The following is a 25840-nucleotide window of genomic DNA, read 5'->3' on the forward strand; positions in this document are numbered from 1 at the left end:
TTCTTGCAGATAGGTTCAAAGCTGTGGTTAGAACCACGTGCCCTAAAAAGGGACATACTATTTATCCTTCATGTACAAGGCACGGTTAAGGGATTCTAGAAGTGAAGAAATCTGGGGCCAAAACACCTGTAGTTTCACAGTAGTACCTAAATGCCCAACTTAAACTGAAGCCTGGTTGTGGCAGGCATTGTACAACAAAATGGCAAAGCAGTTCTTGCCCCAGAGAGCCTGTGATCTAAATGGACAAGGCTAGGGATATGAGAGACAATCTCCAAAATGGAGATGGCAATAGAGGCACAGCCTCTTTGTTTGACCTCCAGTAAGTCACCTGGGGCCTAGCAAAGCAAGGAAGCTTAACTGGTCAAGTGTCTCTGCATAAAAAGGGTTAAACTAGGTTGAATCAAGGGTCCATCTAACATAGTATCCTGTCTGTAACAGCTACCAATCCCAGGTACCCCAGAGGGAATGAACAGAACAGGCAGTCAGCAAATGATTTAACTTCTGCTGCTCATTCCCAGCCCATGGTAAACAGAAGCTAGGGACACCATCCCTGCTCACCTTGGCTAATAGCCACTGGTGGACCTGTCCTCCATGAATTTAGCTAGTTCTTTTTTGAACGGTTATCATGTTGGCCTTCACAACATCCTCTGGCAAAAAGTTCTGCAGCTGGACTGTGTATTGTGTGCAGAAATACTTCAGTAGGCAGCTGGCTTAAGAAGAAACTTCATTAGGTGACCTCTAGTGCTTGTGTTATGAGAAGGAGTAAATAACGTCTGTCCAGCACCTTAATAACTATGCCATTCTCCTTTGTGTATTATACATGTAATTTTGAAAATGGAGTAAGTATCTCTCTTTAAAATACCAAGCATTTTCTAACCATGTCAAGGAACCCTTAAGGGGTGGGGACCACAAACAAAAGAAAAAAAATTAGCTGTTGCTTCCTTCTGAGGTCTTTTACATGTTCCAGTAACTTGCTGCTGAAATAGAAGTGTACTCCTTAAAATGAGCATGCTGAATTCTTGCAGTGTCTTCTTTAATTTCAGAACTGGCTGGAAGCAATAGAAGACCACTCTGCATACAGCACACACTACTGTACACAAGAACAGCTGAGTGATGATGAGGAAGATGATGATATAGTATCCTTTGCAGAGTTGCAAGAAACACTGAAAGTATGTACACAAACGTGGTTTTTACATCTGACAAACCTTTAACTGATGCTTGCTATTTAACTACAAAATACTGAAAGTGAATTAGAGCAGCTTTATCATTCTAGTTGGGATAATATGTCTCTGCCTTTACTTGGCTTTTCTCAGTGGCCATAAAAACTGCTGGTGTTCAGAATGAAGTTTGTAATGTCTCATTCATGCTCAGTGCTGTGCATATAATAGTGAAGGTATATGACTTGTTTAGTTATTTAGAAACGTGTACACACACAAAACTAAAAAGCAGTCAAGTAGCACTTTAAAGACTAACAAAATCATTTATTTGGTGAGCTTTTGTGGGACAGACCCACTTCTTCAGACCATAGCCATACCAGAACAGACTCAATATTTAAGGCACAGAGAACCAAAAGCAGTAATCAAGGTGGACAAATAAAAAAAAAAAAAAAAAATCAAGGTGAGCGAATCAGAGTAGAGGGGCAGAAGATTGGCCCAAAAAAGCCAAGAACAGACCACCACTGGTTATCACCTACATCCCCCAACTCAAACCACTTCAACGAATTATTAGACCTACAACCTATCCTTAATCAGGATGCTACACTCCAGTAGGCCCTAGGTAACAGGCCTGTTCTCTCCTGCAGACAACCTCCCAACCTTATGAGGATGCTCACCAACAGCCACAGTCTTTACCGTAGGAACACCAGTCCTGGAACTCTTCCTTGCTACAAAACCTGCTGCAAACTTTGTCCACATATCTTTTCTGGAGATACCATCACTGGACCTAACCAGGTTATTCACAGAATCATGGGCACATTCTCATGTTCCTCAACTAAGCTCATGTATGCCATCATGTGCCAACAATGCCCAGATGCTTTATATATTGAACAGACTTCAAACTCTCTTAGACAAAGACTTAATGGGCACAAAACAGACATAAAAACGCTGCTGATCCACAAACCAGTCAGCCAGCATTTTAATGGAGTGGGCCATTCTGTTGGTGACCTTAAAAGTTTGCATGTTACTGAAGAGGAATTTTCACACTAATTTTGGAAAGAGAGGCTGCCGAACTCTTATAGTCAAATTCGAGACATTAACACGTGGTTTGAACCGGGATGAGAATTTTCTGGGTCACTATAGGGGTTCGTTCGCATACTTGGCTTAATCTAATTCTTGACTCCCCCCGCCCCTTCTGCCCCTCTACTCTGATTTGCTCACCTTGTAATTTTTTTTCTGATTTGTCCACCTTGATTACTGTGTTTGGTTCTCTGCGCCTTAAATCTTGCGTCTGTTCTGGTCTGGCTGTGGTCTGAAGAAGTGGGGTCTGTCCCACAAAAGCTCACCTAATAAATTATTTTGTTAGTCTTTAAAGTGCTACTTGACTGCTTTTTTGTTTTTGATAGTATATAGACTAGCACGGTTTTCTCTCTGTTACAATTTAACTTGTTTAATTGTTCTGAGCGCTTTGGGCCAGAAGAGGGAGCTTGAAGTACTTGACTACATGTCCATTAAGATTTGAATCTTCACTAAGGTATTTCAAACTTGCAGGATGCAACACCCAGCAAAATATTGTACTGATCCAGTATGGTTTTGATTTATATACTGCTTAGACACAGTGTTCATGCACAGTGCTCTCACCTGAACTGACGTAATGCAAGGCATTTCACACAACTTGCATGTCCTTTGATGTATCAGCTTTGTTGAGCTGCATGACACCTCAATTACAGCCCCAAGTAGTACTGTCGCTGCATTTCTGAAATGTCTATCTTATTTTTGAAAAAAGTGATTTTTTTCTATGGAGAAGCAGACACTATTTCTTCCCACAAAATATAATCTGTCATACTCATGCTGTCTCTGTAGCCCCCAGCCCCAGTCCTTCCAAGGCCCTGCCCTTTCTGTGGGGGCCCCAGAACCAGCCTTCAACCACTGCCAAAATTTGTGGAGTGATCCCTTTGTGACAATTATTGCCCCCCCCCCGTTGTAGGCATGGATTGAGTCAGAGTACCATTATGTTTGAGGGTCAAAGTCCCTCATTTAGAAATGTGGTTGTGAGGGTGAAAGTCAGGGAGCTCTGGGGGCTGGGATATGGGAGAGGTACATGGAGACGATGTGTCTTTTCCTTTAGTTGTCCTCCTGCAGTGTAGAGGGGAACCTGGTATACCCCATTTAAATGACTCTTCTGTCAGAAAAATGAGAATTTTCACATTGTTAGTATCTATATCTTGAGTTTAAGAAAACTTTAAAAACATGTCCACACATTCTATTGAACCTAAATAGTTTTTCCTCTTTGTTTGCAGAAGGCACAAACATGCCAACAAAGGCTAGATAAAGAGATTTGCAACTTCCTCACAATGATTAAATCATGCAATACTACTAAAGGTAACACTGCTAGCAGTTGCAATTTTATATACGTTTCATGATGTGCTCTGTTTTGGATGAGTCACTGGGCTAAAAAAAATCGGGAAGACCCACCCTTTTTTGTCAAATAAAATTTCCCCTAAAGGGAAAGGTAAGAAGCCGGCAAGTATAGGACCACTGCTTTTCAATTAGAAATTGAGAATGACTACTTCAGTTGTCAAGGAATAGGTTGACAGTTATAACTGCCTAAATACCTAGTGAAAAGTCAGTAGTTAAGATGTTTCGTAAAATAGTTCACCCTTGGTACTTTTGACTTTCAGGAATGCCGCCTTCATTTCTTCAGAAAATTGAAGTGGTCTCAGAAGTATCAAAAGAAACTTGTGAGGCTCTGGGTAACTGCCTTAAGCTCTTCAAAAAGCAGGAAGGGGTATGTATTGCTATACTTACACATTGTTAATGCATAAACTATTTTAAGAGCATCATTGCAGCCATAGTTAATGGGAGATGGAGAGAGAGGACAATTGTACTGTGGCTTCCAAAACATTTCTATAAATAAATAAGCAGGGTGTACATAATGTAACTGGGGCCCCAAACTTCTTGACGACAAGACAGCTGCAAGCCTTACTTAATGCACTGAACCAAATATACCTCTCGTCTTTACTATATTGGTTGTCTTTTATTTGCTAACCACTTTGTGGAATCTGGTACGTCAAGGAATGTGGTGATTCCTACCTGAAGAGGAAAAATTGCTACAAGAGAATCTTGGGTTTCTTTGCATATTGTGCAGACTAATGGATAGTCTTTTCAGCTGTTCTGCCTTCTTCCATATATCTGGACTAGTCTGTCTTGAGTTCTCTAAACAGCTTTTTTTCAAACTGGCCCGGAAAAATGTTTTATTGCACTTACGGTTACTAATGTACAGGGCCCTACACCGCTGGTAGTTCTTTCTGTCTGGAACTGGTTCAGTCTAAGGTGTTAAGCGATGCTTTAATGTTTCAGGGAATTCTTCTTTTGTGCATATTTTTAGTTTATATACCTTCCCTATCACTGGACTTGTCATCACAATAGCATTCCAGTTTGTACTTTTGGTGTAATAACAAGCAGTCCTGTAGCACCTTTTAAAGGCTAACATTTCGTAGGGAAGTGGGCTTTTACTCACAAAAGCTCATGACCTAACAAATTTGTTAGCCTCTAAGGCAGTGCTCAGCAATTTTTTTCAGCAACTTCTATCACCCCGTGTCACACTTCAGCATTCATTATAATTTCACAGTACATATAATAAAAAACCCAATCCCTCTGCTGCCCCAGAACCAAGCACCCTCAGTGCGCGTGTGCACGCACACACATGCACGCACATCCAGCTCTAACTTGATGCCAGCCACTCACCAGAGCTGCCACTGCCACATGCTTCTCCCTCCAAGCAGTGGGGCACGTGCGCAGAGCAGCAGATGGCACTCCTGATGCACAGCTCTGAAGCACACTAATCGCTGCTTCACGGCACACCGGTGTGACATGGCACATCTGTTGCAGAGCATTGCTCTAAGGTGCTACAGGACTGCTAGTTTGTGAAGCTACAAACTAACACAGCTACCCCTCTAGTACTTTTGATTGTAATTCTAACCCTTCATTGCACATGTAGTGCGTGTTTGTTCCTCTTTGATCTCTGGAGGGTGCTTCGTAACCAAATTACCATCAATGACCTGTGATAACACCAGAAACTTGCTTCAGTTTTGTTTTCATCATTAAATTCTATTTCAAAATGAGGGAGATTATGTTGGTGTTGAGTCATTTCCACACACATACTGGATCTATTATCAAGGCTGTGATATAGGAACAAGAAGTCTTAGTGCAAGTCTACTTCAGTCACAAGCTTGTTATGTTTGCAACAAAATACAATGTAATCACGAGTGATGACCAATCTGTTTCTTTGTTTTAGATCAAATTTAATTTTCCTAATTGTCAAAACTCCACTAGTGAATGAGGGAGATCATTCCATGTAGTGTTTCTTATTCTGTGATTTTTTTTTTTTTAAACAATTAATAAGTATGCTGCCTTATGTGAAGCTAAATTCATTTCTGTATCATTTTAGTGAGCAAAGTAGCGTTATGGTAAGAAAAGGGTATCAGACTTTAAACTGCTCACATTTTTAATCTTTTTATAGCATGCTACAAATAGGGGGTTGATTGCAGAATTCTTTCCATGAAAGAGGTGGCATAGTTTTAATGATAATAGTTGTCATTATTGCATATTGGTAATCTCTTCGGCCGTTTTTGTTTGAGTATTTTTGGTGCTCATAATGAAGAATCTTAAAATGCTCACGCAACAGAAAAAAAAAAATCCAGTTCATAGTATTGCTCTAGCAACCTCGCATCTTAATATAGAAAGCTCTTGAAACACTGAAAAGGAAATATGTTTGGTGCCTTACAAGGCACTCCCTGTTGACAGCACCCGTCCTTCCTGAGGTCAACTTAAAATATATTGCTACTTAAAACCAGAACTTGGCTTTCGGTTGGAAATCCCATTCAATAAAAAGCATTAATGGCACGTGAATAGGCTTTTTTTTTTCCTGTTTGGCCCTAGCCACATGCCAGCATGTGTTGAATACTCACAGTATTTTAGTGTAAACAATGGAGTTCTTCTCATGTAAGGCTTATATTTTGGTCATAATTTGTGGTACAGATCTGTGTAGAGAGACTATAAGCAGAGGAGATTCTTGATTTCATAATAGCATTTTTAGACACTTAATTTAAAAAATTCCTCTCCTGACACACCACCTCTTACAAATAAGACTCAGAGGGATAGTTGTGTTACTCTGGCGTGTATAAAACACGAGGCATTTTGTAGCACCTTAGAAACAAAAAAGTTAGTATCTAAGGTCCTACAGGACTCCTTGCTCTTTCAAAAAACAGAGTTAGCCTAGATAGTGCCAATTCCTTTCATGAAGGATTCTTTTAAAGGGTCCTGCAGTTTCTTTCTGATGTTGTGGGCTCCTTGATGCTCATTCTGTTGCAATCTCTGGACTCCCCCCGCCCCCCATCATTACTTGTTTTTATAGACTCTCAAGATACCCTACCAATTCTTAAGATCTCTTTGATCATACTACTTGCTTGTCTAACATCTGCTTTCTCACTCATTTTACTGTCTGCTGCTGTAATTGTGTTGAACTTTGTAGCCAGTGATCTAATTAATGTCATTGGTCAAACTACAGATGTGCAAGAAAAATGCCTTCTCTCGTGGTCCAGGGCTTATATAGTTTCAATAGAAATTTGTTGTTTTTCTTAGGCTACCTTTAATTTAACCTTTTCAGATGCTAAAATGTGCTCTCTGCAAACTTGTTACAATGCAAAGGTTTTGGGGTTTTGTTTTGTTTTTTTTTTTGTTTGTTTGTTTGTTTTTTTGAGTCCTGGTGTGTGTCAGCTGTGTTGGGTCCAATTTTTGACCTTTTGGACAAAAATGTAAACTAAAGGTTGAACCTCTTCAATCCAGACTTTGCTAGTCCAGCATTGTTGGTGACATTAGATGTGTTGAGACTGGAGCAGGGAAAAACTGGCAGGCTAGGGCCAGGAACATTGCTGGTACAGGGAAGAACAGAGCTGCAGAGTCCTGGGGTCTGGCACCCTGGAGCAGAAGTGCCACAGTGGACTGGCATTTGCCTTCCCTGGTCTGGCATACTCCCTGGTTTGGGACTGGTCAGGTCCTGAGGATGCTAGACCAGTAAAATACAATCTATAACAAGGTTTGTCCTCTTCTCCACAGCCCACTATTTCAAGGTAAAGTTTGTAACATAACTGTGCAGTATATGTACAAAGGGTACTTGAAGAGGTCTTGCTAGTGGCTACAAATTCTATGCCTCCCACCTTTGAATAGTTTGACTAGTGTGGGAATTCAGCTTCAAACTCCTGGTTGTGTTGTGAGAACCTTGCCCTACTCCTCACCCCAGTCACGTCAGGTTGGGCAAAGCGATTTAGGAAGGGTACAGGTGACTTTCAGAAAGCCTTAATTGCTTTTACAGCCATTGTATGTTGTAGGTGAATTGCTAAAGATGGGCCAGTGCCAGGCCACAGCTTTTCAGGCAGACGAGCAGGCATTGTCCTGTCCTTGTAGGAATAGGCCAGCTGGCCCTGCAGAGGGGCACTAAGCTTATGGTAATTGAATCTGATGCACAAAGTCTTAGCAGGACCTTAGGGCGCCGCTATAGCCCCGCTGACAGGCAGGAAAATGAAGAAACTAACCCTTCAAGCACCTCCCCTTTGCCCTCAGAGTGCTGGAGGCAGACGGGCCGGGTCTGAGCCCCCAGCGCTCGCTAGGACCTTGGGGGGCAGCCGCGTGGCCCCGCTCCTGCAGCGCCTTGGGGATCGCATCCCCCAACCCGTCCGGCAGCAGGGGGCGCCCGTGCCCGGCGGGGGGGGGACTGCTGGAGCTCGGCAGCCTCCCGGCCCGGCCCTCCCCTCCCGCCCCGCTGGCTGCCGCGGCGTGGTGCAATGGCCCGCGCCCCTGTGGAGGGGCTGGGTGCGGCTGCTGCCGGTCCCGGGGTCAGGCGGGGCCCGGCCAGCTGCAGAGAGCTCCGCCCGGGCAGCGCCCCGCTGCGTGTCGGGAGAGCCGCGCCGGGGCACTGCGGGGCCGGGCCGCCGGGGACGAGGTACGTCCGAGGCGCTCGCGTCTCCCCGGCCACAGGGCGAGCTCCGCAGCCGCCGGGGAGGCGATGAGAGGGACCGCTCTGAGCCCTGCGCGCTAGGGGACCGGCCCTCAGCTTGCGGCGGCGGGACGGGGCCAAGGGGGACAGCTTCACCCTCCCTCCTCCTGCCTCTTCTGCAACAACACGGCTGGCAGCTGCTTGCCCCGGTGTTCTCCCTCCGAGCGAATGGGTGAGTGCGCGCCTTGTTGACACCGGGCTGAACTGTTTAGAGGCGCTCCGGACTCTTAATGAGCTGCTGGTGACAACTGAATAGTTTCCTTTTGGATGGTCTTTTTGGGTGGATTTTTCACTGAGGTGTAGTTTGTCGTTGAAGCTTCAGCCTCAGAACAAGTGTAACTTGGAATGTTTTTTCGAAGGTGACTTTTGCACAAGGTTAGTAAACGTTGTCAAAAGCAAGATTTCCATCCCCCCCCCCCCCCCCGCCTTTGATGGATCTAGTATCTTGGCGGAAACAACAAGAAGACTAACAGATATTTTGGAGCATAAGCTTTTGTGGGCAAAGACCTGCTTCCTCAGATGCCTGAAATGAAGCGGGTCTTTCCCCATGAAAGCTTATGCTCCAAAATATGTTAGTCTGTAGGGTGCTACAGGATTTCTTGTTTTTGAAGATAGACTAACACGGCTACTTCTGTGATATCTTGGCTGAATTTGCCTTCTGATACAATCAAGGGGCAATTTAACTTGGTTGTTGGCAATGATATTAGTAACATAAAAATTATTGCATCACTGTAGCAATAGCATTAGCACTGTTAAAGGAGCTCTTATTGACCCAAAATGATAAAGCTTCAAAGTGATACTAAATTAAGTATAAACAGGCCTGGGAATCTGTTTTAAAGAGCATTAGAACATCATACATTGCATCACCACGAATCTGAAAGGGAAGCTTAGTTAAACAAAAACCTATGCTGAATAACTTTGTTTAATAAAGATCCATCAAAGGTGGCATTAGTAACAGAGGGAACACTTTAAAGGTGGTTTTTTTTTTTTTTTTTGTTTTTTTTTTAAATATTACTTGCTCTCTGCCTGCATTCATTTTCAGTAATTCTCTTTGGTTAATTAGCTTGACCTCCCCCCCCAACCCCCCATCCCCCATTACCTGTGGTAAACTTTCCAAAAGATAATTAATGATTGGCTGAAAGATTTTAATAAAGATGGTACATGCAGAAAGTTTTATTTTTGTAGCTTATTTTGGTCAGTGTCAGATATCAGACTTTTTATGTGTAATGCAGAAATAAGGAATGTAATATTGCCTTTCTCTGCAGTAACTTGAAATTTGGTCAGTAACTAACCGCATTGCATTAACTTAAGTGGATAGATCAAGGTATGTATTTTACTAGTCATGCTCATAATTAGCATTATTTGTTTATATAAATGCATTGGCAGTTCGAATGATTACAGTGTTGGTGCTCTCTCTCTAGAAGGCCAGTGGAGGGGTGATTGCTTTTTATGTTTCGTGTTGCTTTAAATAGCTTGGAAACCTCAAGCTGTACGAGGCTAGCCTTGTAAATGTTTGTCATTGTTGCCTTGCTCAGTTCTCCTCTTACACTCCTATCTTTAAATTGGATTGCATGGTCTTCCACTACATGAAATTATTTCTGTCCTTTGTTTTCCCATGCAAGGGTGTCCATGTTGTGACTTAAGGGCCTGTTGTGAAAATGGGAGCTCATTGTTATCCTTCAGGCTGACTGTGGTGATTGACTTGATAATGAATTGAAAATGAAGCTGCCTCTGGGTTGATTTTATATTTTGTATTGACGAGGCCCCATTGTTTCCTATGGAGAGAAAGTATGGGGGTGCTTCCCCTACAATCTCAGATGACTGAGGTGTGAGCATTTTGAGCAACTGCAGCAAAGGGACAGCAGCTCTCTCCACTGCCTGCTATGTGTATTGCCAGAAAGGGAGGAGGATGGCTCTGGTTGCTGTATTACCTGCCAGACTTCTAGGACTCCTGGGACAGAAGAATAAAAGCTCAACTGGCTCTCTAAAGCATGCCTAACAGCCATCCAGGAATCTGAATAAGAACATAATTGGAGATGCACATCAGGACCTTGGGAGGTCATCTAGTCCAGTCCTCTGCTCTCCTGGCAGGAGCAAGCACCATCCCTGAAATCTATTTGCCCCAATCCCTAAATGGCCTCTTCAAGGACTGAACTCACAACCCTAGGTTTAGCAAGCCAATGCTCGAACCACTGAGCTGTCCTTCACCCAATCCAGAATCTGGGAGACCTATCCTACATAAAACTGTGTTCTTTATGTTGCTAGACACTTACCATTACAGTTTACAGCCTGAATTAGGACTTGAGGAAATAAACAAGTTTTACCAGTATTTTTGATACTAGAAAAAAGGGTGTCGACAGGAAGGAAAGCCCTGGTTATACCAAAAAACCCAACTACATATAGCAAAGAATGACATGCCCATGGGGTATGTGAGGATAACAGCTGAATATATAAGTATATCCAGAACCTATATATTGCCTAAAGGCTCCAGGCATGGGAGGTTCTGGTGCTGAGTATTTGCAGGGGAGGGACCAGGTATCCTCATGCATAAGCTCATTCTGAAAAGAGAAACTGGTGAGTGGGAGGGAGAGGAAATGGACTGTACAACATGTGAGAAGAGTAAGGATGAAGCTGAATGCACATCTTGTTGGCTCCAAGTTTTTATAAAGCCTGTCCTGACAAAATGGTATGTGGTATTCTTTTCCGCTCCTGTGGGAAAACTTAAAATTTTATCAATCCCACTGGTAGAGAGAGAAAAATAGACATGCTGAAAGGATTCTCACATATTTGAGGGGAGAGAACTGCTGAAACCAGGGAGCCTCAGGTTGCCAGCTCTTGAGCAGGGCAGTTGAGCAATGTGTTTCTCATACCAAACCTTTCTGCCTGGACCAGGTTTAAAGTGTGTCATCAGTGTGCAGAGCAACTGATAGACTGTAGCCTAGTACTGGAGTGTGCAAATTGGGGGCCAAGCCCATGTATTAATGAAGTTTTTACATTCTACATAGTTTTTTGCTGACACATGCCAAAAAGATTTTTTTATGTGACCATAACCAAAAGTAAGCAAAATTTTCCATCATTTGGGATTACCTTAGATGGGGAGCGCTGCTAATTACAGGGATGAGAAGTGGGGCTGACAGAAGAAGTTTGCTCACCTCTGGCCTAGTAGACAAACTAACCTGTTAATATGTAATTGCATAGTTGAAGCTTGGTACTGTCATAGATCTTGTGTCTATAGATACAGCAGTAAAATATGATATGTCTAATTGTGTTTAACATTTGTTTTTCTAAATAATGTGCATATATAAACATAACCAGCTATAGTTGGCACTACAAACTACACTCATCCCTCATTAAATGAGTACTTACAGGTACTTGCTAAAACAAGGGACACACATACTTACCTTTGCTCACTAGACAAGTGAACTCCCCCTGCTAACAGGAATCTTACACCTCTCCCCACAGACCCAAGCCACTGCAGCCTTAATGCCCCCTGTCTGCCCCACAGAGTCAACCTGCCACCAGGTTTTAACGCTCTTTTCTGTTCATGGCCTCAAACTAACCCCAGCCTTTAACCCTGCCCAAACCTCTTTCCCACCAGCCCAAGGTTCACTTATCTTTCAGAAGCAGCACCACATGCAGCCACTGCTATCCCGAGTTAGGAGCACTAGGAACCAATCGGAGTTTTACATGTATTTTAATGGGAATTTAGTGCCCTTCTTACGAGCATTCGACTGCGAGCAGAGAGTTGGGAGCCAATTGTGCTCATATAGTGAGAGACGAGTGTAATTTCAAATCTCTAGTGAGTAAATAGGGCCATTAGCAAAGGAAAGCATTTCTTTTACCTTGAGGCTTCAGACTTACACTTACAGACCATTATTGGTATTATAAGCTCTTTGGAGAAGAGCTCCTTTCTTTATTCATTGCTGAGCAGACTGAGGTTCTGGCCCATGACTGGGGTTTAAGTGCTGCTGTTGTACCTATAGCTGATATGCTTCTCTTCTAGTAGTTAAAATGGAATCTCTGATTGTTGTTCCCTTGTCTAAAGCTCATTTGACAAATAAGTTCTGATTGGAGGGAAAGTCTTCTCGGGAGTTTTTATTTTTAACTGTAAAAGGTAACATGTTTGCACATAACTCTTTATCTGCAAACTTCAACATCTGTAGTGCAATTTGTGGGGGAAAATTAAACTAGCCTTTGAGTTTGTATCTGGCTTTGATGGATTTCAGGTATGGGGCTGAAGGAGAATTGTCTTGAGCTGCTCTAGTGCATTAGCTGCTTGCTAATGCACATACTGGAATGCCTTACTGGTGGTGGAGTATGCCTTGTTAGTTTTATTCCGTTATCAAACAGTCCCCTGGAATTTATGCAGTGTTACACTATGAACGCTTTACATGGGACACTGAAGTTAAGGGATTGTTAGAAACTTTTTTTTGGTGTATCCACTAATGCTTCCATCACTTGGTTAATCTCTTCCACAGGCAGCCCCATGTAAATATCAGTCCTCTCCATGCATTAATAAACAAAATAGCCCCACAGCACTGCATGGCTGGAATCTCAGAACAAAATCTTGGAGTTGCTGTGCAGCTGTAACATTGAGGTCCACACGGCTTAAGGAATGGAGTTTTGGAGAATCTGGTTCCAGCAAGCAGAGACTGAATAAGCCATGGAATACAGAGTCCCCCTTCTCTGAAGAGAACAGAACTGTTGTTTGCTCTAGATGGGAAGCCTGGGGGCCAAAGACACAAAATAAATTAGCACTTAAACCTATACGACAAACACAAGTTGACTCAAGTTACATAGATGTAAAGCAGCTGCAGTTGTGTACATGTATACCTGCCTTGTGTTTGGTGCTGCACCTATTCACCGGGAAGGCTTGTTGCTGCAGAGTGGTGCACCGTAGAAAGGGTGCATCCTGCCACCATCCAACATGCTGCATTTGGGAAAGTTTTTGTGTTTTTTGTTTTTTGTTTTTTTTTTTTGTTTTTTTTTTTTTGCAAATGCATGGTGGGGGCAGAGGTGAGTTATGCAGGAGTGACTGGGAGCAAGGGGGCAACTCTCCAGCATGCACCTGTTTGTCCCATAAAGTCATGTGTCCCATAATTTTTTGGATCACTTTAAAAAAAAACAAAAAAAACATGAATCCGCTTCCTTCCTTTTTGTCTGTCTTCTCTGGCAGATGAATGGAGCCTGTGCAGCTATGCACTGCTGCCAAAAATGTTACAAGCACAAAATAGTTGACCCTTTGATATTGTAGAGCCATAAAAATAGTTATGTTCCCTGCTGACTTGGTTATTTGGCGGACAGATTGCTGTGGTCATTCGTGGAGCAGTTGCAGGTGGTGGAGTGCCACTTCTGGGCCCAAGAAACCAGTTCTGACTAGTACAATCACATGATAATATGGGCTTGGAATGATGAGCAGTGGCTGCAGAACTTTCAGTTTGCGTGAGGCCATGTTCTTGGATCTGTTAGCCAAGCTTGGGAACCCTACAAAAATAAGAGCTCCCCTGTCAGTGGAGCAGCAAGTGGTGCTCTCACTGGAAAGCTGCAATGCTGGATTGTTACCAGTCGGTGGGAAACTTATGATAGAGTTGTACAATCCAAAGTGGTGGCTGTTGTCGTGCAAAACAGTGCAAGGCCATTAATCCCCTGCAGTGCAGGACTGTGACTTTTTGTCTGTGTAGAGGACATTATGAATGGAATTTTGTCAGTGGGGTTCCAAAATGGCAGTGGATGGAGCCCACAGCCTTATTTTTCTCACAGGGCCACCTTGCCACAGAGTGCATCAACAGAAAGGGCTATTTTTCTGTGGTTATACAAGTGTTTGTGGCTCACTGAGGATGCTCTTATCAACATCAAGGTTGCCTGATGGGAAGGTACAGGACACTTGCATCTTTAAAGGTCCAGGACTAGTCAAAGCTAGATGCATGGTTCTCCCTCCCCCCCCCCCCGCCCCGCCCACAAGGGGATTACCGTTGCCAGTGTTGAAGTGCAATGGGATCTGAGGGGAGCCCAGCCTATCTCTTGCTCCCTGTCTCTGAAAGCTATACTCTGGCCCTCTGGACAACACCAAGCAATAATTCAGCTAATAGCAGTTAAATTTGCTTTTGGTAGATTGAAAGGTTGCCGGTGTCTTGTTCTCAGGACTGGATGTTAGGGAAACCTAGCAATGGTTACACGGCTTGCTTTGTCCTGCATAATGTATGGGTTTGAGGTGTAGCAATTGGTCGTCTTATTGTACGGTCAGACATGAGGGCTATCAAAAGAGCTCAATACTAAGCTATGCAGCTCAGAGAGCCTTTCAAAGACCATAGTAACACATAATTGCTTTCAGAACTACCAGGTACTCTGCAGCATATATTGTGAAATACTAAAATAAATTTATTTTCCAAATAGAACTTCATTCAGTAGCTAAATCAGTGCAAAGAAGAATTTGCTTTTAAAATGCACACTAAAAAGCTTAATGAAACATAAGGAGAGGGAATATTCACATCTGTTTTACTTGTGCTTAGAGGTTCATGTAAAACCTGGGGTTGCAGTGTGTGAAGCAGTGGTTGTCTTAATAGCCCCTGCGAGGAAGTGGCAGGAGTAGGAATGTAGCTTCTGATGCTTTGGAACATGGGTGGGGGGCATATGCAGGTTTTGTAATGGACTTTGCACCCCATGGGTAACAAAGGAAAGCAAAGCTGGAATTGTTGAACTTGTAGGGCCACCAGAGTATGAAATATCTGTGTTTTTAGTGTCAGAGAAGCCCCACTATGTCCTGGAGCATCTCCCTCTGCCTCTTTTTGATGATGGGACATCTGGGCCTTTCTCCACTCTGCTGTCTGTCATCAAACTGAAGTGCTCAGCCTCCAAGCTCTTTGCTCCCAGTCTGATTCAGGATCTTATGGAACACGTCATGAGTCATTCTTACCCGCCTTGTCGTATCTACTTCAGGCACTGGATAGTGTGGAGTGGGAGCTCCTTCAAGGTTGCTGCTGCTGCAGCAGCTACAGGTAAAGCAGATGTATGGTTGTCAGTGTAGTCACAATGGAAAGTGAAATGTCAGCACTCCCTTCCTTTGCTTCCCTGAAGTTTTAACAAGACATGCTCATGATGCTTCCACTTGAGAGTGCTTATGCATGGTGCCCCTCTCAGCACTAGCCATGGTCAATATGGCCACCAGGTTGAGGGAAATGAGGAAGGAGTTGCTCACTGACCAGAACAGCAGCCATATGAGGTCAGCCCAGTAGCCTACTAGCCTGTCTTCCAGCTGTGGCAAATATCAGATTCTTCAAAGGGAATGAACAGAACATTCAATGATGTGACCCTCCTGTCCACTCAGTTTCCTGAAATCAGAAGGATCCTCAAATGTGGGGCTGCATGCCAGTCCTCCTTATAATTGGTACTGGTGGGTCTATCCTCCATGAACTTATCTAGGCCGGCTCTGCACTACAAATCCACGGCTGTATAACTGTGGCTCATGAGTGGGAAAAATCTGCACCCGAGTGATGTGGCTGTACCACCCTAACCTCCCATGTAGATGGTGACTTGCAACAGGAGAGTTTCTCCCACTGACGTACGTAGTGCGTCGCAAGCTTTTCTCATTGACACAAGAGCATCTTCACTAAATCACTATAGCAGGGCAGTAGTGCTGTATGTGAAGACAAGCTGCTGGTTCTTTTTTGAAGCCTGTCAGTGTCTTGGCCTTCACAGTATTACCTGGCAACGAGTGCTACAGTTTGTGCAGAAGTACTTCCTTACATTTTTTTTTTTTAAAAAATCCTGTTTAATTTTATTTGATGGCTCATGATTCTTGTGTTTATGAAAAAGAGTAGATAACATTTCCTTATTCACTTCTATACGCTCTTGATGACTTTAATGACTTCTGTCATGCCATTTAAGTAGTCTTCCCCCCACCCCCCGAAAAGTCCATCTTAATCGCTTCTCCTCTGGAAGCCTTAATTTTGGTTGCGTTCCTTTTCCAATTCCAGTACTGTATGCCTTTGTGGAGATCAGGTGACCAGAACTGCAAGAAATAAATCAAGGTGTGGGGATACCATGTATTTTTAAAGTAACATTATATTTTTCTGTCTTATGCATCCCTTTTCTAATGGTTCCAATCACTGTTAGCTTTTTTTGGCTGTTGCTGTACATTGAGTGGATGTTTTCAGTGGATTATCTACAGTGACTCCAAGAGCTTTGAGTGGTAACACCTAATTTATATCCCCTCACTGTGTGTGCCTATAGATAGGGTTGGGCTTATGTTTTGTGTTTTATTGCCATTTAATTTTTATCTGACACTGTTTTCCAGTCACCTGGTTTAGTATGAACCCTTTTGTAGCTCTTCAGTCAGCTTTGGACTTACAAAATTATTCAAAATGCTTATCTGAAAATTTGTCAGCTAATACTTTACCCTGTTTTTCCCCCTATTATTTAATGATACTGGTCCCCTTCCAGATCCTGAGGGAGGATTTATCTCTCACCATTGGGAAGATTGACCGTTTATTCCTACCCTTTGTTTTAAGTGGCTTACTGTAGTCCAAGTCCACAGTATAACAAGTTATATGGGGTTCATTCAGTCTTGTCTTTCTCTTGTGACACCTGAGAGTTTTCTAATTCAAGGTACTATTTTTCTTTTGTGAGATTGAGGGAATCACCTTCACATATAAAAGCTGTAGCTAGCTTTGAATTCCACCTAATTGATTGCCTCTCATCATTTGTTTAATATCAGAGATCATCACTTTCTTTTTGAAGTTTAAAAGATGTAACAGAATACAAATAGTAATTTTATCACTTACTGCTGTTTAATAAGAAAGGGAAGTCATTCTCTAGTAAGTGGGCATGGCTGAGCAGAATTAGTTGTTCTTATTTAAGGTTCAATATTGATTTAAACTTCATTAAAGACTTGGTGCAGAACTGAGAGGGGGAATGACCCTTTCAAATTTAAGTTCTACACAGTGAAGAAATACTTTGCAGTAATAATGAACTGTTCAAACTTAAACTTTCTTAAGAACTCATGGCATTACAAAAGTCAGTGATTTGCAAACCAAAAACCCATTGCACATGTACAAGCTGCCCAGAAACACTTTCAAATAGCACTCTGAGGTTGCATATTTTTACAGGCTTCTTTCTTTTTCATTGCCCTGTTTTAGGTACTGTCACTCCCCATCTAGCAATCTTTTTCTAGACTATACCCTTTTCCATCCCGCATGTCATGTCTCTAGTGTTTCATAATAATACTGTTTGCGTTCTAGGTGGAAACATTTTTGCAGTGACCTTCAACTTGCCTCTTTACCCAAAACCACTTTGTGGACATGTATTCAGTTTAAGCCTGGCAAACTCTGTAACTTTGCACAAAGTGCAAATGACTGCAGCATTTTGCCTGTTGTGTGCTTCAGCTGAAGTTTCTGTAGTGTGCATGTGGTGGGTTTTGTCACAGCTGCAATACTACTAAATTTGAAATCTTTTGTGTCTTAAAAGGTAGTTCTAAATGTTACAGTTAATTGTGCCTTTCCAAATTATCACCTTATCTTCTAGTTGTTGTTTTTTAATACTGATTTGAGTCATTGCAGCTATTGTTAAAGGAATAGCTGACAAACACTAGATTACTCACAAATGATAAACAATGTGTAAATTGTGAAAATATTGTTAGTTTGTGCGCATCACCCTCATGGAACACATCTTTGAATATTCCTAGCAACCAGATATCTTTCAGTAAATTGTAATACTTGTGTCTGTGAAGAGCACTTATGCCATTATTTATCTGACTGGCTTATTAAAAGGTTTAAACTAAGTCATACACTTCTGATGCAAGGCCAAGAAACATTTATTTACAGAAGGGCAGATGACAGCATTGTCATTACATGGGCAGAGATAATCAGTCTACAGAGTGTCGCTTGTTAAACATTCAATATTAAATTAAAAAAAAAAATCTGTCAGGGATGGTGATAGGTCTTGCAGTGAGGGCAGGGGACTGGACTTGATGACCTCTGAAGGTCCCTTCCAGTTCTGTGAGATAGATAAAATATGGCTGCAAATGAGCAGTTAATTGAAAGTTCTTATAATAATAGCATATTCATGTTTTGTCATGAATATCCTGGACAGCAAAGATAAGGGGAGTGTAGCCCTTGAACTCTAGCTTTGAGTAATCCTGGCCATGTCTACACTAGCCCAAAACTTCGAAACGGCCATTTGGAAGTTTACTAATGAAGCACTGAAATAAATATTCAGCGCCTCATTAGCATGCCAGCAGCCATGGCAATTTCCAAGTGCTGCGACTGCCGGCATGTTAATGAGACGCTGCATATGTATTTCAGCTCTTCATTAGTAAACTTCCAAATGGCCATTTGCATGGCCATTTCGAAGTTTTGGGTTAGTATAGATGTAGCCCCTTTGTGGCACATTTCAGTGCTCACCAAAGGCTTTTGACTGTTACTCAGTATCATACGGGTAGCTGTTGGCTTGGCAGCTCAGGAGACAGAATTTCTCCATCACAGTTATAGCAGTGCAGGTGTCCTTGCTCCCATTTGCTCACGTGTTCTGCCCCTACCAGCAAGAGCCACGTCTTCAGGTAACGTATAATTCAATTTTTATGCGCACCCACTATTTCCTATGTACTGAGATTGCCAATAGATGTAACGTTTATAAGAGGGAGTTACTTGGCATAGTACTTATCCAGTAGAAATTCTTGTGTTTGAAAGTGCAGCTCATCTCTAATTGACGCTTCAGGAGTGTTCAGATATAGCTACTAGATGAAACGACTAGAACCTGGAGTGAAATTGATTATTTGAATGGCCAATACAAAATATCACAGCAGGGGTACAGCTAGAAATGCTCATTCTTGGAACACTCCTATGTCCAGCCCAAACCTCACGGCTCCCCACGTACCACTTTGTCTATACTTACGGAATGCAACAGTTGGGTCTTAGTGCCGGCCTCAGGAGAGACCATTCACAGCACTTCAGGAAAACAACCTTCCTGAGGGACATAGGCCTGGGAGCCTATCTATGCTGGCAGGTTGCTGCTCTCAAAGGAGTGATTTTCCCCCACCCCCCGTGACAGAGAAAGTTTAAGCACAGTAACATGCCACTGTAGGCCTGTCCCAGGCTAAGGGCCCGAACTTGCCCTCAGCTCTATGCTATACCTAGTATCTTGCATGAAATATCCATTGAAGTAATAAGATGGCTATTTGTATGCTAAAAACCATCCCAGAGCTGTCCCTTCCATACCTCCTTCCCAAAAAATACCATCTCGCCCATCCACACGAGTTCCTGGGGAACAGCGGCTGTCTACTCACTGGCTGTAGAAAGGACTATTTGCAGTATCAGAGAGCATGATAAATGATCAGTTGGCTCATGGTACATGATCCTTTCTCAAACTTCCCCAGTTTTCAAGCAGCTTTCTCATTTTCATGGCTTTAGGTTCAAAAAAGCTGTTCTTCCAGAGCTTGAATCTTGTGACTCAGGTCGTGTTCTGAAACTGCCCTTCCCCCAAACCAGAATGTAATATAAAAAGTGAAAAAGCTCTGGCTTTCTACAAAACAGAAGTCAAGGTCACCTTGTTTAATGAAGTTTTTAATATTGGAGTATCTTCAACTGTATGAATGTGAATTATAAAAAATTACCCCATCCATTTGCCTGCCTTGGAGCAAGGAATCTCTCCAGCCTGAATGGGGTTTTTAAAAGAATTGCAGAATAAAAAAGCTTGCATAGCAAATCACAAACTACTAAAACTTACTCTAAGATTAGAAAAGGTGGCTTAAGGCTATCGTATCACTTAATGTAGACTCAGTGTTTAGTGTTCATAAACTGACGCTATTAAGTAGGATGGGAAGGAAAGCTTTTGCTGTTCAAAAGCATGTTTATATTGTTACCTTCCATTTACTCCTCTGCAGCCAACTCGTTTATTTTAGCGGCTTGTTGCTATTTTGTCAGTAACAAAGAGCATAAAAAGACAAGCCCCCTGGGTCAAAGAGTTTACTGGAAGCTTGGCTAGTGCCTTCCACAATGAGAACCAGATTCCTGATTTGGGTCCCCCTCCATTTATATGTTCTTGCAGATAAAAATGAACTTCCGCAGGGCATTCTTGTTTATCTATACTACACAGTTTTTTAGTGACAAAGCTGTGTCAGCCTAGCCCTGTTATTAATAAGGATGTTAACAGTTAACCAATTAAGCTTCACACTAAATGGATGAGGCTAACCAGTATGGTTAACTGGTAAGGGCTGGCGTAGCCCCCTGCCCACCACGTGCAGAGGGTTTCCTTCAGCTGAGCCTCAGTAACCCCCATCCACATTAATATAATTGGAGATACACATCTCTCAGAACTGGAAGGGACATTGGGAGGTCATCTAGTCCAGTCCCCTGCCTTCTTGGCAGGACCAAGCACCATCCCTGACATCTCTTTGCCCTAATCCCTAAGTGGCCTCCTCAAGGACTGAGCTCTCAACACCGGGTTTAGCAGGTTGCTGCTCAGAGCACTGAGCTATCCCTTCCCCCATTGGCTGGGGTGGTGGTGGCAGCAGCAGCTTGGGAGGTCACAGACTCCAGCAGGGCTGCATCACCTCGCCCTCAGTGGCGCTGTGGGCAGGGATGCTCCAGCTGGGCCAGAACAGGCCTGGTCCCTGATACAGCATGATCAGGGGTGTTTCAGCCCAGCTGAAGCAGCCACTGTCCACACCAGGGGCTGTCCTTCCCCCTGCCTGTTTAGTCAGTTAACAGATTAACTAACCAGTTTAATGCTAGGTTTAAACAGGATTTTACATCCTCGTCACTAAAAGTCTGCACGTATGAATGCTGTGTGTTGGCACTTTTGCCAGCAAAGTACTTCCAACCCTCTACAGCAGGGTGGCCAGCCAGTTAGGGACAAAGAGGCCCAGATAAAGTGCCAAGATCCACATCTATCAATATAGATGGATTAAAAATATATAATACATGGCTCACTGCCCTAGCCCTTCCTCCAGAACCAGGTACCCCCAGCTCTAACATGATGTTGGGGGTCAGCAGAACTACCATTGATGCCAGTATGTGCTTCTCCTGCCAAACGCTGGGGCGTGTACATGGAGCAGCAGATGGCACTCCCATCGTGTGGCTTTGCGGAGCCTCATTTAATGGCTCACAGAGCTGTGGGCTGGCCACCCCTCTACCCTACAGGCAGCTTTCACACTTGCCCTGGCACAACTTTTGGCAGGGGGCAGGAGGGCTGGGTTTAAACACCCGTGAACAATAAATGTTTTGTGGATCAATTGCCAGTGTAGACAGTCTTGCTAATTAGTTCCTTATTTCAAGAATAGTACAATAAGGCTGGTTGACTGAGTAACAGTGGGAGACAGATTGAATCAGTGTTACTGAAATGTCTAAAAGATAAAATGGTTATTGCATTGAAAAAGGATAACACACCTGCTTCTTTCTAGGTCCCTACAAGCCGTAAATTCTTCAGACAATTCAATAACATTTAGTATTCTGGTGAACTCGTGTAGCAAAAATCTACACATGTAATGTACCAAAGCAAATCTTGCTTTTCCCATAAATTGTGTGTGTGAGAATATATACATTGATTATACAGCTTTGATAGAAGTAAAGTAACTCTTAAAATTATCCTATTATAATTGCTGTCTTCTGTATAGCTGCTACATTAGGTTAAAATTCAGTGTTTTTGTAAAGAAATAAAACTTAATTTTTTAGTAGCAATTAAGAGGTTTCAAAATTCAGGTATTTTCAAGTATATGAAAATCTGTAAAATGTGGCTTTTGGGTTTTGAATTAGTTAAAATTTCTGGAGCTTAAACTTTTTAAATTACAAATCTGTACGTGTTACATTCCAGTCTGATTTTCATTCCCTATATAAAAGGTATGGGTTTTGTTCTAAACAGGCTTACAGCCTCTGGGTTGCAAGCAACTTATTGTCCATTGTTAGTGTATCACATCTTTATTGTGTAAATGGCTTTTGTTTATTCAGTTTTATTTTTGCTAGCACTGCATGAAACTTGTTTATGGCAGGACTGCCGCAGGAGTCTGACTTACAGAATAAGTAGAGGGAGGGGAACCCAGTGAAACAGCTTCATGCTATGAGGAAGCTTGATTTATTATTTTTTTTTTCTCCCCATTGCCTTTTGGTTATTCTGTTTGTACATTCTTGTCTATGCATGCCCTTGAGACCTACCAACTTAGTTTACGCCTGGCTTTAAGATGAGCAGATCTGTTGGTAGAATGGGGAAGAATCGCTTCTGGAAAGTGAGTCCTCTTTGAGACTCAACTTCTCAGCCCATAACATAGTGTGGTGATTTCTTACCCAAGCAGAAAAACAAATTTTCCTTTTTATTCTTCCCAATTTTTTAAGAGATTCCCAATTATATCTGTAAACCGGGGAAAGTTTATGCCATAACAAAGATGATAAAACCAGAAAGTTTTACCATGGAAATAAAACCTCACACCAATGCTTTGTCTTACACAACCAAGTTTTGTGGGCAAAAAACTGCCTTTTGGTGACAATGCTGAGAGCATACATACTGCCATATAGTTCTTTTGAGGGGACGTGTCCAGTTTTAGTTACTAATTTTTGCCCTTGCCCAACACTTCCCCCACCATATTGTCCACAGAGAGGTAATGTAGGCAGTGCTGTTTGTTTTGTCAACAGACCTGACTTCTGCCAGTATCCCACAGTGCCTACCCTGATCACTCTGCTCTGTGTTTTTCCCTCTCTGTTGCCCTGCTGGCATGTGTCCCCATGCTTTCAAAGCTCCAGGAAGTCTCAGGCAGCTGCATGAGCTGCTCTGTTGGGTGAACAAAAAGCAGATATTTAGAATGCCCCTTTGTTCTGTTCTGTACTAGGAACACTGTGGCAGGCAGACTGCTGCAGCAGGGAGAGGGGAACAAGTTGCTGTTCTGCTTTGGCATTCCTCAGCATGGAGAGCTCCCAGAGCTACTCCATGATGATGTTCCAGACAGCTCTGGAGGAAGTGGGAGAACTCAGAGGGAAAGTCAAGATGCTCAGCGATCAGCTCCATCTTCCATAACTCCCTGTTGGATGCACACCTACAGTGCATTGCTCTCATTGTTGGTAATAGTGCTTACTCTGTTCACAGATCACGTCCACATTGGGGGGGTAAGTGTGAACCTGCTCTGGCAATATTTGCATTGTGTTTTGGGTGTTTGGTAGTGTAGGCAAGGCCTAGATGCTTTCAAACATATGCTTCTATAGAAGTGGAAGACTCTCTTTATACGTGTGAGAAACATGCAACATTAGCTATGGAACAATTTATTTAAAAAAATAAAATAAAATAAAAGCATTGACCTGCCTTCATAAGTAATAAAAGGCTGAGAATCCGGAACTTGCAAGGTTGAGAACTAAATTTACAGGTAGAATGTCATTCAGAGCTGCTAGCTGACGATGTGCCGACCTATTCCGGGTCCCATGGGTCCGCGTGGGGTTCAGTACAGCAGGGTGAGTCGGGTGGCCTGGGACTAACCACCCCACCTCTATAGCAGCCTTATATAGTGTAGCAGCAATATGTGATTCAGTGTATCTACTTTAAAACCTGGGTTTCCACAGTATTATGAGTACCAGGAACAATAACACTCCGATTGTGAACACCACAATGTCCTTTGGCTGTTCTAAGTCCCAGTAATTCTCTATACAGCCGCAGCTAGTCCAGTTAGTGGTATTTACTGATAGTGACTGATTCGTTTATTCGTAACTACAACTACTTAACACTTGTCTGAAATATATTTATTTATTTGGCATAGGCTAAACACTAGGTTACGTATAGCTGTATATAATTACATGTGACTTACCAATAACATCCAATGCTCCCACATCTTACCAAGAACTACATTACAGCGGCCCTTCAAGTCAGAGATGCGGCTTGGTTGGGACCTTTCGTGGTGGTGACGTCCGGGTGATCAGGCCAGGGTCTGCTGTCTGGACTGGAAGTTGCTAGCCTCCGCCTCGTGTCCAGGAGCCCACACCCTTATTCCTGCTAAATCACCTTTTGTACAGTTTCTTACTTGGGGGTTCAGTACCTGGCCAATTAAAGTGTTTACCACCTAATTTGGGCTTTCTATCCTCCCGGCCTGTCAGAACATGTTACAAGATTTCCTCTGTCCCTGGTCATTTTCCAAACCTCCCCCCAGGACCCTCTGATGTTGCACAACCAAGATGTTCTCTTTGGGGGGCTTCCAGCTACTTGCCCCAGCTGTTCTCTTTGGGGATTTACTGTCTACTTGTCAGGATGTTCTCTTTGGGGACTCTCCAACTATTTGTCAACTTTCTGATTTCTTTCTCCTGACCTGGCTTTAGGCCACCCCGCCGTTGTATGATAGCGTTCCAAGATGGAGTGTATGGTCATTGTGCCTTGCAAGTGAGGCCCGGCCACTAGGTGCTTGTGCTCCCACACTAGCCTTTCTCTGTTTACTCCAAAACTTTAAAAACATTTGTGGTAAAGATGGTCAGATCCCAGTACAGCATCATTCTTTATTTTGTGGGAAGAGGAGTTTGTCAAAATCAGCAAAAGCATCTGATTGTTTCACTGGCCAGGCAGCTACCAACAAGTTAATGCTGAAATAAGTGGACATAACTACATTTTCCTCTTTTCTCCCTGGCAAATATAAAATAATTATCAGAAACACAATCACAGGTGTTCTGAGAGCTTAAATGTATTGGAAGGAATAGAGCTTGCCCTAAACAGTCCTCTTTATTTTAGTAAACTTAAATCTTTAAAACCAAAAGGAAATGTCAGTAGTTTAAAAGGTGCAATGACCAGGGACAACTTAGCTCTTGCAACTTTGCATTCTTCCAAGCACCCTTTGCATGTACCCTACCATTGCTGAAAATCTTTTGAAGCTTGTGGCTTTGATCTGGGTTAATGCTTAACTTGTAATCTTATGCATTCAAACAGTCCCACTGAGGCTGCTGTTAAGTGCATTAGGTTATTTATGGGTGGATGTGCTATGAAGGAAGGTGGCCTAATTTTGTAAGGGCTATTCCTTGTACTCTTCTGGCTGTACAGTAAGTTATGTTAATGCACTACTTTCCAAAGAGATGCTGACATAGGAGCTGATGTGCAAAATATTTGACAAGCTGAGTACCAGCCATATTGGCTTCAGTTCACGTCAAAATAGCATAGTAAAAATACTAAAAAGAAATTTTCCAAATAGATGCATTTGAGTCTTAGTATTTGACTAAAAGGATGGGTATTAATAGGATGCCGGCAGAATTTCCTATTTTGCAATCTTATCACTGGCTTCAATCCCACATTAGAGGTTTTGTATATTGCTGAATCTCTCCTCTCACAATTCAGTCGTTTAGATATAATGCAAGTGCAAAAATACCCTGAAGGGGAGACAAAGCTATATGTATACCCACTTCAAACCTCCGTTTTTATAAAAACACCTCTAGGGTCTATGTGCCTGTTTATTGACTTTGATAAGCATTTAAGAATTCCTGCATCAGACTTTTTGGTTAGAAATGAAATGCAAAAACTACTGTAGAACCAAAACACTAGCAGTTCTTCCCCTAAATACAGTTACAAAGCAGGAAAACAGGAAGCACATCAGCGTGCTAATCTCAGCTACTTCAGGCATGCATTGACAGCTTTCTGGAAAAGATGGGGTTTGCCTCACACTGGCTTTCACCAAACTAAGGGGTGTATTGCT

The 25840-nt window shown here is 42.7% G+C and overlaps 1 protein-coding gene across 3 annotated transcripts in view; it reads left to right on the forward strand.

Moving 5' to 3' along the window:
- OSBPL1A (oxysterol binding protein like 1A) overlaps positions 1-25840 on the forward strand; it is a 129291-nt gene that overhangs the window by 45754 nt on the left and 57697 nt on the right. For all 3 annotated transcript variants that reach the window (XM_074987280.1, XM_074987281.1, XM_074987279.1), the window contains exons 13-15: positions 1044-1169; positions 3455-3536; positions 3836-3942. In XM_074987280.1, coding sequence (XP_074843381.1) covers positions 1044-1169; positions 3455-3536; positions 3836-3942 — 315 coding nt within the window. The remainder of the gene's footprint in view (positions 1-1043; positions 1170-3454; positions 3537-3835; positions 3943-25840) is intronic.

This window comes from Carettochelys insculpta, chromosome 2 (assembly GCF_033958435.1).
Source record: "Carettochelys insculpta isolate YL-2023 chromosome 2, ASM3395843v1, whole genome shotgun sequence".
Classification (NCBI taxonomy): Eukaryota; Metazoa; Chordata; order Testudines; family Carettochelyidae; genus Carettochelys; species Carettochelys insculpta.